We start from the raw sequence: 15,534 nt of genomic DNA, 5'->3' as shown, positions 1-15,534 counted from the left end.
GTATCATAAGCCAACCCACACAGTAACATAATCCTCATATAACTCTATTTACTTAATTTAACCCATATCTATTTAAGGGCAACACCCCACATTTTAATATTTGCTCTCTACCGTTATGTATTTACTTCCCCATGAAAAAATGAGCAGCTTTATACATTAAATGTAAGTCATAAAAATTTATATTTTATGTTGAATCTGTCTTAGCCAGAATCTTCTCATAGGCAGGGAGCCCATTAGTATGTAAGACATCAGATCGGTATTAAAGGAACTTCCTACAGAATTGGCCTGCAATGTTCTCATGGGCTCTTGTCAAAAAAACATAAAAAATAATTGAATTACCATGAATTTATGTTGTGGCTTATCCGTGGAATGATGATTATTGATGTACTGTAATGTTATGGTAGCATGGGACTGCTAATAAAAGCTTGTACCAGCTGGTACCAGCAGGAAAAATAATGTCATAATATTATTAATATAAATGTTTGTATTTGGTATTTTATTTATTCGCACAATAAGAACACAAAAGCATTATCATTAGTATCAAAAACATTATGTGCCTGCTTGTGCTTCAGTGCTTCTTTGGTAATTTTTTTTTTCGATAGCTGTACCCACTTAAAGCAGAACGGTGGTGTAGTGGTTAGCACTGTCGCCTTGCGCCTCCAGGGTCCAGGTTCGATTCCTGTCTAGGTTTGATTGCCGTCTCTGTGTGCATGGAGTTTGCATGTTCTCCCTGTGCTTCATGGGTTTTCTCCGGGTACGCTGGTTTCCTACTACAGTCCAAAGACCTGCAGATTAGGCTAATTGGTGTTCCCAAATTGCCAGTATTGTGTGAATGAGTGTGTGTATGTGTGTGCACCCTGCAATGGATTGGCACTCTGTCCAGGATGTACCCTGTCTCCTAAGTCTCCTGGGATAGGTTCCAGGCCCCCCCACGGCCCTAAATACAGAATAAAGCGGTATAGACAGTGAGTGAGTGTACCCTCTTAAATTAAATTCTAAATCTTGAAAGATGTGACTGATTTACACTACTGGTATTACATGCATATATAACTAAATTCAGTTGCTAATGCAAACATATATGTACCATTTTATATACAGTATATCTGAAATACACATTGATAATAAAACTTGTAAGGATATGTAATTCAATTCATGAAAATGTAAGGGAGTTCAATTTTGAGGCTACTATAATGAACCTAGTAGACACCACAAAATAATTCCTTTGAGTCAAGAAATTCTAGACATCTACAATTTGTCAAACCACTAAATCGGGAAGCAACTACTGTACAACTAATACAAAAGGGAAAAAAATACCATGCGTAGTATGAGCATTTCAAAGGTTTTAAAGTTTGCTCTTCCTAAGAGCTGTAGATACTTTGCGAAGCTATATGGGATACAACAGGATAGCTGCATTGTCTAAGTGTGACCTACCTAAATCATGAGCGATATCATTTGTTTTTCAGATTTGTTTTACTTCTAAAACTAAACTTCTCCTTTGCCTCTGGTTGCCATCACTATAAATTGCCTGAGACGTGGGATCCAGATGTTTTTGCGTTCCCTACATCTGGTTCTGTCTTCTATATTCTGGAATATTCCAGTTGGGATTTTTAAACTAGCGTCTGCAGCTCCATACTGTATGTGCTCAGACATTGTGACAATGCAGCACAAACACTTTAAGTAAATGTAGATATAATGTAGATATACGTATTTATTTATTTATATGTATTATCCATAATTATCCTTACATCAGTTTATTACAAGTTATTCTTTGATTAGTAAAAACAATGTTGTCCAGATTTGCTTTAGGTGCACGACTATGTATTAGCATTACTACTATATGGCAACGTAATCGTCGTAGGGGATCTTGCTGTGATAGCTCAGCAGGGATAGGGGACAACAACAACAAAAAACCTTACGTCAATCAATCCTAATGCGTCACGACTCAGCATTCGGTCAGCCACCCGCCTCCACGCGCGCGGGATATAAACGCGCACCGGTTTCCGCGCGCTCAGGCTGGAGAGGAGAGCGCAGTAACCAGCTCCTTCTTCATGTACCTTATTTTTTCCTAATGAAACATATACAATCAGATAAAGCACGTTTTCTGTGAACGTTTTGTCTGTGAAGAGGTACAAATTCCTGTACCGGTATGGATCTAAACGACACACTAAGAGAGCTCGACTCCGTAAAACTGCGCGCCTTGACGGAGCAACTTGTGGCGCGCGCGAACAGTTCGGCACCGCTTCAACATAACGAGACGGATTCCGCTCCTCAGGAGGACTTAGACGTGAACACGGACATTTACTCAAAATTGCTCGTCACTGTGATTTACGTAGCGCTGTTCGCCATCGGCTGCCTCGGGAACTCTATAACGCTGTACACTCTGCTGACAAAGAAGTCTCTTCAGAACCTGCAGAGCACCGTGCACTACCACCTGGCGAGCCTGGCCGTCTCTGATCTGCTCATCCTCCTGTTCAGCATGCCAATAGAGCTCTATAACTTCATCTGGGTGCACCATCCGTGGGCTTTTGGAGCGGCCGCGTGTAAGGGCTATTATTTCCTGCGCGACGGCTGCTCATATGCCACGGCTTTCAACGTGGCGAGCCTTAGCGCCGAGCGCTACATGGCCATCTGCCACCCGTTTAAGGCGAAAAGCGTGATGTCGCGCAGCCGCACCAAAAAGCTGATCAGTGCCATGTGGGCCGCCTCTTTTCTGCTCGCCACACCGATGATCTTTACCATGGGCCAGAGGAGCGTGGACAGTGAACCCATATGCACTACCATTGTGTCCTCAGTCACAGCCAAAACTGTTCTTCAGGTGAGTAGCTTAAAAAAAAACATGTTAATTATTCATGGATACAAACAAAAATGCAACTAATCATGTTTATGATTTCTCTTTTTTTTTAAAGTTCATAAATATTTTACGTAGGCTATTGCAACTAGAATAAGCGTGAATTTAGTTATACTGGGGCATTATGCGTGGCAGCACAGCGGCATAGTGTTTAGCACTGTGTCCTTGTATCTCCAGGGTCGAGGGTTCGATTCCCGCTTCTGTGTGCATGGAGTTTGCATGTTCTCCTGTGCCTGGTGGATTTCCTCTGCATACTCCAATTTCATGAAGACATGCAGATTAGGTTAAATGGCACTCCCAAATTGCCTGTAGTGTGTGAGTGTGTGTTCTGTGATAGATTGGCACCCTGTACCCCACCGTGTGGCCAATGTTTCTTGGGATAGGCTCCAGGCCCCCCAGACTGTACAGTATTGGCCAGGTGGTATGATACTGCAGTATTGGCCAGGTGCATATATATAAATATAGTGTGTGTGTGTGTGTGTGTGTGTGCAACAAAAGCTGCCAAACGATTAAGTTCAGCTTTGCACAAGTCTTGGACAAATTTTAAGCCTCTCTGTATACTGTAGGCGCTCCTAAAATAAAAAAAATTCAGAGACGAAAATCACTAGGTACACTTTGGGTTAAGAAAAAAACAAAAAATAATTTTATTGGCCCAATAACCACATTCTAACCCACAGGTCAAAATCTAAAATGCAAAAAATCCATTAAAAAAATATCTGTACTGGTTAGAAAGATGTTCGAAACCGGATTGTTTACACAGCAAATTCCTCAGTGTTGAATCAACACGCTTAACAAACATCAGTGTTTATGAGTCCAGCTGGAATCAAATAAACTGAAATTGTGTAATCAACACTGGGGATTTTACTGTTTACAATTCATCATAGAGGCTGTGTGGAAGCAAATTAGACTCATCATGTCAGATGCTTCATATATATTTCAATATGTTATTTGCGTCCACATGAAATGAATTTCAAATTGCGATAGGACCAGGAACAAATTGGATGTTGATTTATTAAACATTAAGCACTATAGAATTGTATAGCCTAGTGCAATAACCAAATCTGGAAACATTAACTATCTATACATTTTGCATAGATTATGCACTAAACATCAACAACCTTAAATTACAAACATATTGTTTACAATAGCACTATCATCAGTTACATAGTGAAATTCACGTAGGTAGTTTCTTTTAATGAAATCAGCCCTAAACAGGGATTTTCTGGAGAAAAAAACACTATTATATCACATTACACATATAAATAAAAAGAAGCTTCCATGAGCATTCCTGCTAAATTTCTTAATGAAGCAGAAACAACCGTAACGTCAGATGGCTGAAACCTAATAAACACTTAAATTAGTTTTTACTTTTTATATTTTTCTCATACGATGATGGCTCTATAAGTGCACATGCAGTGGTAATACTGTATATGTTTTGGTTTATTTTAGAAAAAAAAAGTGTGTTTGCAAGCCAATAATACAGCTAATGATACAGTTAGACAGCTTGAGAAAAACAAACAACAAAATAATTTAAAATAACACAATTCAAAATAACATATACCACAAGTTTATATTGCAAATTTATTTAGTTATTGCAATCGATTCCCTTTTTCTGTCATTATTGGGAGAGAGTTCATTATTGATTAGGTGCAATGGATGTGAACTATGGAGAGTACTGTAAAACATGTTAGGTCACATGAGACAAAATAGCTCATCTTCAAATGAACTTAATAATTAAAAAATAAAAGTACAGTGATTTATTATGGCTTACATGTTCTTGTGGCTTTTACAGCATGTTTTCATGATTAGACACCGTGTTTATCCACATATTTAAACAGCTGGCCGCACAGATCTGTTAAGATAAGGTCATTAAATTTGTCTGAAATTGATATCAGTTAATATAATTATAAATAGTCAATGTGCAGATAATATGTTAAATACTGCAAATAGATATCAGAAAGTCTCTTTGATGAATAAACGTTAATGTTTCATTTGCTTGGTATATTGTAAGTGTACTTACAGTAGATACTGGATTGTAAATTGATAATTTACCAGCCACTGGAACTGGATTTGTGGAAATAGCACAGTTGGTTGAAGTAGTACCCCGCTACACCTGCCAAAGGTTTTACCTTTTGTCGGCTCTATCTAAATAATTATACAACTGTTACTTAATTTGTAAATAAATACTTTTTTTCCTACCCTATGAGAACATTCTGCTAAAGTTTTGAACACTACAAACTCTGGAGAAATTGCAGGCTGATGTTCTGATCTTGTAAAGGTAAAGTTGCATTCATGACATGAACACCACCAACAAGTCGAAGTACATCAGACAAAATAAAGGGCACACTTTACACTGATTGTTCATTGTTTAATCCACTCAAAAGTAAAAAGTAATTACAGCTGTTGCATAATAAAGTGGAGTTGGAAGTACGATATTTTATTCAGAAATGTCCCCCAAAATAAAAATAGATACTTAAAAATACTTTAGTACAGTAACAAATTTACAGTGTCAGTATGTATTGTCCACAATTGAGTTCAACAGGTTATGCTGTGAATGATGTTGGTGTTAAACATGGGGAGAAGCCTTAAAGGGCCATATCAGTCTAAGGGGGACACACAACCTGGAGTTTATATGGGATATTTATTTTATATATTATAATCTATCAATTTTATTAGGTTTTCTGTCATTATTTGGGATGTGAATTATAATAAAATAACAGATTATATATATTTAGTCTTTATGGTAATATTATTTATTAATTCTAGATGTTAATAATATTTACATGTACATAATTTAATGCTTATCATTTGTTGTATCGTTATTACTACAGCAACCAAACCTTTTTCCCACCCCCACTCTTATTAGTCACTATTTTGATGGAAAGCATAACGATTACATCAATGAAAATTTCAGCTCACAACAGCGTGTGCCAAGATGGCATCTGCCATCAGGAAAAAGTGACTGCTGCACATAATTTAGAAATAAGTTAAATGGATGATGATTTGTCCATTAGCCTGGACATCTACATCACCATACAATGAATTTACAGCTATTTAGAAAATAATTATTTGTAATAATTAATCATGACCTCATGGTGTCATTTCCGTAGTAGGTGCACTCTTGTTGGTTACTTTTTTAATCATCCTGTGTTGGATACACTTTGATATACTGGGTTTGGTTTTTCAGCAGCTGAATACTACAATAATGTACAGTATTCTTACATCTACTGATTTCCTTAGTCTGTGGCATCCTTCTAATATTTATAGAAATGACTGCGAAAATAAATTGTCATTAAATCAACCATTTTTTTGCAGTCAGTTGCTTACAGTACATTAATTTGTCACTGCGATCTGGGATGATATTGATGGTGACATTTCATTAGACAGTGAGGATGAGAGACATATGTCTGATGACAAAATGTAAACCCAATATTTCTGATGAGCATCATGAAGATGAAACGTAATAATTCTGGAATTGGTGTAATGTTTCTTTCCTTTTATTAAATCCACATGAAAAGCAGAAAGTGCTACAAGAGGCTGCTTTTCCACTTTATAGACCATTGTATTGTTAATGCCTGGACCCTTAAAATAGTTGTGACCTGGGGTAAAATTTAATCTGCGCAACTCTGCAAACTGTGAATGTGGCCGAATTACTTCTACAAGACTCCCCTGCTCCAGCAGAGAACAGATATGTTTGAGAACATACCAATTGCACAAGTCAATTGTGCCATATGACCTCAGATTAAAACAGTTGGCTGAGACATTGTAAGAAATACCACAGAATTTAGTAGGATTGATAATACAAAGTGTCAAAATTATTTAAACAAATTTTCCATTAGATGTTATAAATAACTCAAACATAACGTAATTATTCCAAAATCCATAGTTAGGCAAGGGGTCATGCAATCATGGGCTAACGTTGAATTGCCATTATGTAATATTAAGTAAAGTACAGTACAAGTTTATCGGTTGAGGGTTTTTTTTTTTTCTCTTTGAGCTTGTGTACACTTGCAGGAAGATGCAAGTAAAAAAAGTGTATTCATAACATCTTCAACTATGATCTTGAGGCAGAAACATAGGCAGAACAGAGCATACAAACATAAAATGCTGAACAATAAGGATACTTTCATAGGACATGAATCCAAGTGCACTTGTATTCAAATGTACCCAAGTCAGGTATATTTGCGTAACATCAACACTCATTGTGCCAGGGTATGGAACAGTATACTGTGCTCAAGTCCACCTGAATAGGTGGTCTCAAGCACGGTATGTTGTACTCGGGAAAGGTTTAAATCAATATGAAAGCGAGCCGTACCTAACACAGATGACATGCAATGTCATCAACGCCGTCTGGCTCCTGCAATATCAGTATATGTCCACAGCACACGCCGGTGTCATACTCTAAACTAGACAGCAATAGCTGATAAAGTAGTAAGACTGGCAAGAGGGTCACTGTTGCCATTTTCTCTGAAATATCAATAGAATTAGGCAAAGCATGGAAGTTTTTCTTCCTTGTACTCTTCTTCTATTGTATTATATTGATATCTATGCATATTGCCACCTACTGTTTGGGAAATTGTCAATATGCAAGTGCACTCAGGTACAGAACATTATAAATATTGTAATAGCTGGCTAGTGGTGGAGTGTGTACGAGAATGGTAAGAATCATGTGTAGTGTGAAAGCCCTCTTATACACACAGAAAGCAGACCTTAAAAAGTGACCATACTTAAATTGGTTAAATGATGTACTTGGGCTGATGGTTAGTATTGTTTTACCATGAGAAAACACCCACCACACCACCAGCGTGATATATAGCAATAAGTGGTGTAACTGGTTTGATACACGCAAAAAAAAAACATGGGAACAAGATTCTACAAGCATGAACAGTCTTTATTCTAGCACAATTTTTATTAAGTTTAAAAATATGCAGTCTTAGGTGAATAACGCTCTTTGGCAGAACAAGGGTTTTGGTAATGCAGAGTCCTCTGGGTTGCGATGGGGTGGACCGAGCAGGTGTGATAAGCCACACAGTGAAAGTGCCACGAGGCAAGACAATGGAGCTCATGCGAAAGTGCAACGCAGGCAATTTCCTTTACTTCGCACAGTGTTATCAGAATGCGTGTGGTCGGTCTGAGAAGACATGAGGAGGACGTGTAAGCAAAGAATCACTGGTCGATCTTGGTGACCAGTCTGCAAAAATGCATTTGCATTTCCTCATACACACAGCTCCTGCAGGTAGAGCAGCATAGGTTACGCTGTGTGCATGATTGGTCTAAGGGAAAAGCTTTAATTAGTGTGTGAGCACAGGCTGTATGCCGGCCATCATATTCTTGACAACCATGTGAAATTTAAGTAGCTACATGTTACCTGGCGGAGTTTTCACTTTGGCCAGGTCTGATGGAAGACCCAACCAGCTCAGTTTAGCTCCACGGACCTTACCTAGCAATACACCCTTTTTTTATGAAAATGGTTTACGTAATTATATAACATGCTAAAAATTCACACTACAGTTAAACAGTACTTAGTCTTAGTCCATAAGAAATAATGGAAACTCCAATGATTTGTTCCACAACCCAAAAATATTTATATAAAAATAATTAATACAAAATATTAAGTAAATATAAAACAAATTAACCTACACTTTTCCAGTGAGAGGAGAGAAGGAAGAGGTAGCTACTGTGTTGGATGACTTTCACACACACACACACACACACACATACACAGGTGTGCGCTCATATGCACACACACACATACACACACACACTAACGGAATCACTGCTTTCAGACTGTTTTTTTTTTAAGGATTTTTTTAACCTTTTCTTTTCTTCACGCAAGCTACTATTGCAGTAAAGTTGCAGTAAAGTTACTAAAGAACAGTCACTACACTTGGACACAAAATAATAAAAAATCCTTTATGTGCATCAGTGGCGGCTGCTAGCTTTTGAAACAGGGCAAGCTCATATTAGGACTTCATCATAAAATTCATTATGTTATTTGTACGTAAATTCTGGCTAGTTTCCCCTTCCACGAGCTACTTTAATTATATAACTAACTAACTTTACAATGCTGAAACACTGAGCAAAGTCAAGAAGGCTATAATATGTTTTTTAAAATTATTTAAAGAATGATTTGTACAAACAAAAATGGTTTATATCACCAGCAAACAATACAGAGTGCAGCAGTTCATCGTAGCACTTCACCTGCAAATTCGCATGGGCAGTGGCGGACTGGCCATCTGGAGTACCGGGAGTTTTCCCGGTGGGCCACTGGCCAGTGTTGGCCGGCCCAGTCAGTACGCAAATATATAAAAAATATATTAGCTGGGATATAAAGCCTGAGTTTTGTTTTCTTTTCAGTACTTTTTAGTTGGATTTAAGTGCGGGAGCCACCCAAAAGTTTGTACTATAACCTAACAATGGGACTGACCTTGAATCTCTGTAGCGCTGATGTATACTTAAGACATGCTGTCAATCAAAAAAGGGGTTCCGCCCTTTAAACAGCTCCTCCAATCATCATGCAGCAGCCCAGCGTCCTGGCCCGCCCACTGCTCCATTCACCCCCAGAGACGCTGAGCGTCCATAGGCGGGACATAATTGCAGCGTTTATCCAATGACCGTCTAGTTTCAAACCACTAAAAAAAAACTTTCAAAGCAGCCGAATTGAAGTCAATGGACGCTGGGCTTCAACGGGGAAATGCACTGTGACGCTACGGGAATGTATAAGACAAAAATCAAGTCAGCCGACCTACTATATCTAACTGGTTCTGAACGAACTCGTCTATGAGATAAACGTTTTCTCACGCATTTTTTGTCAATAAAATGTTAATACAATAGTACATAATTTGACTATTAATTTTGCGACATTATAGGGAAGCTGAGCTTCCCTTGCAGTCTTAAAAAAATCGCCACTGATGTGCATGCATATACACACATGGTCACAATGTTATAGTGAACAGTACACGCGCGCACGGATGGTGACTATACGAGTGACGCAGGCACACTGAGTCTGAGCTTGGGAGACGATTACCCACAATCAGACAGCAGAGAGAGAAGAACCATTGGCGTGTACGTACTACAGTATACATGTATATCAAGACCTTGCTCATTTAACAATTAAAAAATTATTTAAAACATTTTGCTTGTCAAAATGCTCACAGACCAAGTTACTCCCAATTCAAGGTCCAACTGTATGTGATTGATTTGTCATATAAAGCTGCCATTTAAGCAATTTGAAGGTTTAGACATTTCCACAATGTTGCTAAATCAACATTCAGCTTCATCCCTTTCACTAGTAATCTATTATTTCTTCTTGTAAAAGCACTACCAATATTTATTGGGTTTCTTTTAATTAGGTCTTTTCAAAACACACAGTGTCTTTTTTTTTTTTGCTTAGGTATCTTGCTGTGCTGGCTGCTTACTACATTTAAAACATATTACTTTATTCAACAGGTTATTATGTAATATGTAGTACTAGTAAGAAGTAATATAAAAGGGACAACCAGTGCAAACTTCTATAAATAGGTTTAATCCAAACCAAATAGGTTTAATCAAAGATGATAATGTCTAGTAGTATTTAGTTTGCTCTGTCAACGTAAAACTCTATCCCTCCATAATGTAACATAATGTAATTTATTGTGGAAATAGTGGGAATGTATTTATTTATGCTGTTAAAGGGGGCTCCAGCTGCAAAATATTTTAAAGAACTTTATGTTCATTGCGAGCATTTTAGAAATATCAGTAGAGTGTGGTAAATTATGATGTAATCTCCTATTCCAACTTTACAGTTCATGAAAATTAATATATTAAAGTAGTTGAGGCTCAGGATAAATGTACTGTATCAAGCCAGGCCATGGTTTGTAAATTTCCCTGTGACTCTTATATCAATGAAGATTTAAAGTCTTAATTACTTGATGTCTTAATTATGCAATATCATACTTAGAATAAAACTTTAGCATGAGAAAACTTTAAATGACTCACCGCATTAGTATGCAAATAGACCATCATGCACTCTCCAGCTTGACAACTTGAATATTAGTTCGTGCAGAATACTGCCATAACAGTGGTTGCTTTTCTCCAGGGGAGTGTGTGCAAATTTTATCAGTTGTTTAGAGATTGTGTGCAGGGATATGCTTTTTGTAGTTGGTAACATCATAATATTTGTCTAAGCCACCTGCACCTGGGATCTCGTTACAGTATCTCTTTAGTATATCACTTATAGCTATTATACAGTGCAACTATTATACAAAACTCTCAAAGCATCTTTATGGAAAGTTGCTGCTGGTGTTGGTCCACTGTGTTTTATCAAGTTCATAGTGATCACATAGCTGGCCACCCGGAGATTTTTAAGCTTCATTGTTGTCTGCTGATAACTCGTACCAACAGTGCCAAAACTACTACTTACTGTACTTTAAAAAAAAACATGCACGCACACACAACCTGGATGTATGCGCAACCAGAAGTATGCACGACTGGCTCAGTCACTCAAAAATGCTTATTCCATAAAATGGTAAATTTATGGTAAATTCAATAAAAAACTAACATTTTTATGATATTAAAATGTTTTGCACTATAAACTATAATCTGTGCATAAGCCTTTTAAAGAGGACTGTATGGCTTCCATTTGGCTGTCATGTGGAATGACATGAAAAACATTGATTTTCCCATCTCAATGCCACCTGACAAGGAGTGGGATATATTAGGCAGGAGGTGAATAATCATCTCCAATTAATCCATGTCCATAGGGGTCCAAGCTGTTGGCAGCACAAGAGAAATATACCCAATTAAGCAGGTAGTTTTAGCTATACAGCAAGACCTGTGAAAATACAAATAAAGTGAAATGAAATACTATTACAAACAAATGACTAATCAAATTAAAGGTCAAATACAAAAAAAAAAACATTAAAAGACTAAACCATAGATAAAATACAAAACAAAAACATTGCATACTACCAATTTAAAAGAATAAAATATATAGGGCCTATAAAAAAATAGATATTTAAATTAAAATCTTTTAGAATTCATAAAAAAATGTCTGTGGTAGGGAATGCCTTTATGTAAAATAGTTATGTAATAGCTGTTCCATAATCTCATAGCTGCTACAGAAAGTCCTCATCATCTTTAAAATTATTCAAAGAATAAAAAGTCATTAAACGTAGCTCTTTAGATGATCTGAAGGCATTCTAAAGGCAGATATCTAACTTTGTTCCAAGCCTCGCAGAGATTTAAAAAAAAAAAGAAAATAACAGTACCTCAGCGGTTCGCAAGTACCCATAAAGACTTTTCTTAATGCACCTGTGGGCAAATCACAAATTGCTTTGGAGTAAGCAGGTGTTTTAATATTTGTGGTGGAGCTTTCTGTCCAGAATTTCCCATAGGTGTATAATTGAATTGGTAGTGACTGTGAAGGCTATATCATATTTCCAATCGTTTTCAGTAATACTGTGAATACTTTGCCCAACAGCATAAAAATGTTTTATGAAAGGATAAAGGTAATCAGTCAGAATAATGATGTCATGGTTTGCCGTAACTCAAACCATGTCAGCAAAATCCTCCAACAGTCACTGTTTTTTCTTTTTTAATTTGTCATTCATGTACAGTATAATTATTTATACAAAGTACACAACATTTTTATTTTTTGCTGCCATTAATTAATTAGAGATACTTTCCCTTATTAACAAAAGAAAAAAAGTATTAGCAATTATTTAACAAAAGATGTTTTTAAATATATTAATATAAAAGTGATATTTAAAACGCTGCACTCAAATAAAGGTCCATGTGATCCATGTGAATGACAGCTTAAACTGTACTTTTGTAATAGATAAAAAGGCATTCAAATGTTTCAGTAGCTTTAATGAGCCAGTTTTCCCCCAATTCTATTTGTTTGGTGATCCCTGTATTTATTTTAAGTTATTTAATTTAAATTAAAACATGCACACAATGAGCTGCAAAGCATATACTTTTTATGGGAGTACAGCAGTCTAGTGAAATATAATTAAATGTAATTTATAACCACATAAAATAATTCTATATAAGTTGAAATTAATTAGCTTTGCTTTTAACATTATTTAGGATTATACCCATTTTTTTGTCTCAAAATAGAAGGAGGCATGATTTTCAGGACATTGGCTTGTTAGAGTCTCATTGTCTCACTGTCACCTGCAGCTCATTTATCTTCAGCTGCTAGCCATTGATATGTATTGGTTTCCAGAAAGGTCAAATTATTGGCCTTCATCACAAATAGCTTGCTGAAATTAATGAAAATGAGTTAAGAAATATCCATTATTAATACATAGAAAGGTAGTTTTTTTAATTATTATTATTATTATTTTATTTATTTATTTATTTGCCTGATGGAATGGATATTTTTCCAGAGAAAAAATTCCAGGCTAAAGGCAATTAGTGTATCTATTGTATGTGTGTATGTATAAATAGGACTATTTAGGTCTATTCTGCATCTGAATCAGTTTAGTACTTCAAATATCCATTCTTATGTGGTTGTATTTTACAAAAACAAACAAATAGGCTAACTTACTCAACCACAACCCTGGCCAGGCTGTTTTCACAGAGACTTTAAACATATGTAATGTAAGTTGCTGTAAGAGCATTGCAAAAAGAATGTGGACTTTTGTCCCATTTAATTAATTTATTTTTATTTGTATCAAAACAAATATTATGTCCAGTGGTATCCACTGTTGGGGTGAACCAGCAAACCTTTACCACTTGTATGTATCTGTATCTTTATCTGTGTTTATAACACATTTCCTGTCCAAACTAAATGTTTTCTAATACAATTACATTCAGAAACTATAGTAGTTTTCTTATACATTTCCTAAACAGAATACAATTTTGCACCAGCAGCAACCTGGGCAGCTTGCACCATGCTCTTTTGCTCAGTCTGTGCAAGTTTCTTTGTATGTATAACAACTGACCACCAGCTGGATCACAATTTAAATGCTGGAGTTCAGTCTAAAGGACTGCAAATGGAGTCTAATTCCAGGCATTGTCCATAAACCTATTAGCCAGAAAATATTTGGTGAAGCCCTTGAAAAAAAGCTTGGCTTAGTCAATGTTTAGAAGACCATCACTTAATTCAAAATGTAAAAAAACATGCAATAAAGATTGCTCTAAACAACAAAATTTTTGGGGTATTTTTGCATAACGCTCTTTTTAAGTTGGCCATACTTAGTCCTCTTAAAGTGGACCTAAAAAAGAAATAGCTATAAATGTTATGCGTTGCAGGTCGTGATGGATCCAAGTGCAGGAAAGGAACTGCTTGGAATTTATGTTGTGAAGCTTAGAGTGAAGCTTGAACGGGCTGGGCGGACGCCGGAATCTTATTGACGTACTTGGCACTGGAGCGCTTGTTGTTCGTGTAGGGAAGCTGTGTGTGCAGAGAGAGAGCTGCGCTAGAATGTGGAAGCCAGCGCGAGAGCTCCGTTTGTGCAGCATGAGTCTGGCAGGAATGCGGAAGTGCAGTGAGAATGGGGGTATCCCTGTTGTGGAGATGGGGAGCGAGTTGTGGGCATATTCCACCCAGGGTAGGAAGTGACTCCAGTAGGCTGCATCTCGAGAGGCTATGCACCTTAATGCTTTCTTTAGTTCCTGGTTCATGCGTTCAGTTTGTCCATTGGTCTGGGGGTAAAAACCAGATGAGAGGCTGGGGGTAGCACCAATAAGGCCACAAAAAGCCTTCCAGAACTGAGCTGAGAATTAAGGTCCTCTGTCAGAAACAATGTCCAGGGAAGCCCATAAAGAGGACAAATGTGGTTAATGAGAATCTTAGCAGTTTCTTTGGCGGACAGAAGTTTGGGTAGCGGAATAAAATGGGCTGATTTGGGGAGGGATCTTAGGAAACCCTCAGGGGGGCGGCTATTCATTTTGTTCCTTGAACAGATGTCACAAGTGGCTACAAACTTCTTAATGTCTTCTTTCATGGTAGACCACCAGAACCGTCGCTGCAAGAGTGAAAGTGTGCGTTTCACCCAAGGGTGACAAGCCAATCTAGAGCTGTTGGCCCAGTCAAGTACTTGAGGTCTCACTGACACAGGGACGAAGAGCATCCTGGGGTGAACGTTACTAGGTTCTGTTCAGGGGACTGCTGAACCAGGTTTTCCACATCCAGCCGTGTAGTAGCCACAAGGGATAGAGGAGAAAGAATTATTTCCATCATGGGTGTGTGCTGGGAGGTAGAGAATTGCCTGGAGAGGGCGTTGGGTTTGACATTCTTTGAACCTGGCCGGTATGATAGTGTAAAATGGAAGCGGGAGAAGAAAAGTAACCACCGCGCCTGGCGAGAATTAAGTCTTTTGGCTGTCTTTAAATACCCTAGATTTTTGTGGTCTGTCCATACAAGAAAAGGGTGTTCTGCTCCCTCCAGCCAGTGCCTCCATTCCTTGAGGGCCAGTTTGAATGCTAATAGTCCCCGGCCCCCAAAGTCATAGTTTCGTTCGGGGGGTGTGAGTTGTCAGGAAAAGATGAAGCAAGGGTGAAGCTTGTTGTCCCTAGGCGATCTTTACGAAAGGATGGCCCTTACACCAGTCTCAGAAGCGTCTACTTCTAGGACAAACTGGAGGGAGGGGTCGGGGAAGATGAAGATGGGTGCACTGGTAAGTAGACACTTGAGCTCCTCAAAGGCGTTGTGTTGGCTCAGTGTGTTAATGCTCTGAGTTGCGGATCGGAAGATCAGC

At 37.7% G+C, this 15,534-nt stretch overlaps 1 protein-coding gene across 1 annotated transcript in view; it reads left to right on the top strand.

The window, feature by feature from the left end:
* Positions 1–2,037: 2,037 nt before the first annotated feature.
* ntsr1 (neurotensin receptor 1 (high affinity)) overlaps positions 2,038–15,534 on the top strand; it is a 39,395-nt gene continuing 25,898 nt past the window's right edge. The window contains exon 1 of the mRNA XM_053482069.1: positions 2,038–2,815. Within this exon, the coding sequence (XP_053338044.1) occupies positions 2,147–2,815 (669 nt within the window). The 5' untranslated portion in view covers positions 2,038–2,146. The remainder of the gene's footprint in view (positions 2,816–15,534) is intronic.

Source organism: Clarias gariepinus, chromosome 22 (assembly GCF_024256425.1).
Source record: "Clarias gariepinus isolate MV-2021 ecotype Netherlands chromosome 22, CGAR_prim_01v2, whole genome shotgun sequence".
NCBI lineage: Eukaryota > Metazoa > Chordata > Actinopteri > Siluriformes > Clariidae > Clarias > Clarias gariepinus.
This window is presented reverse-complemented; position numbering and strand designations above follow the sequence as displayed.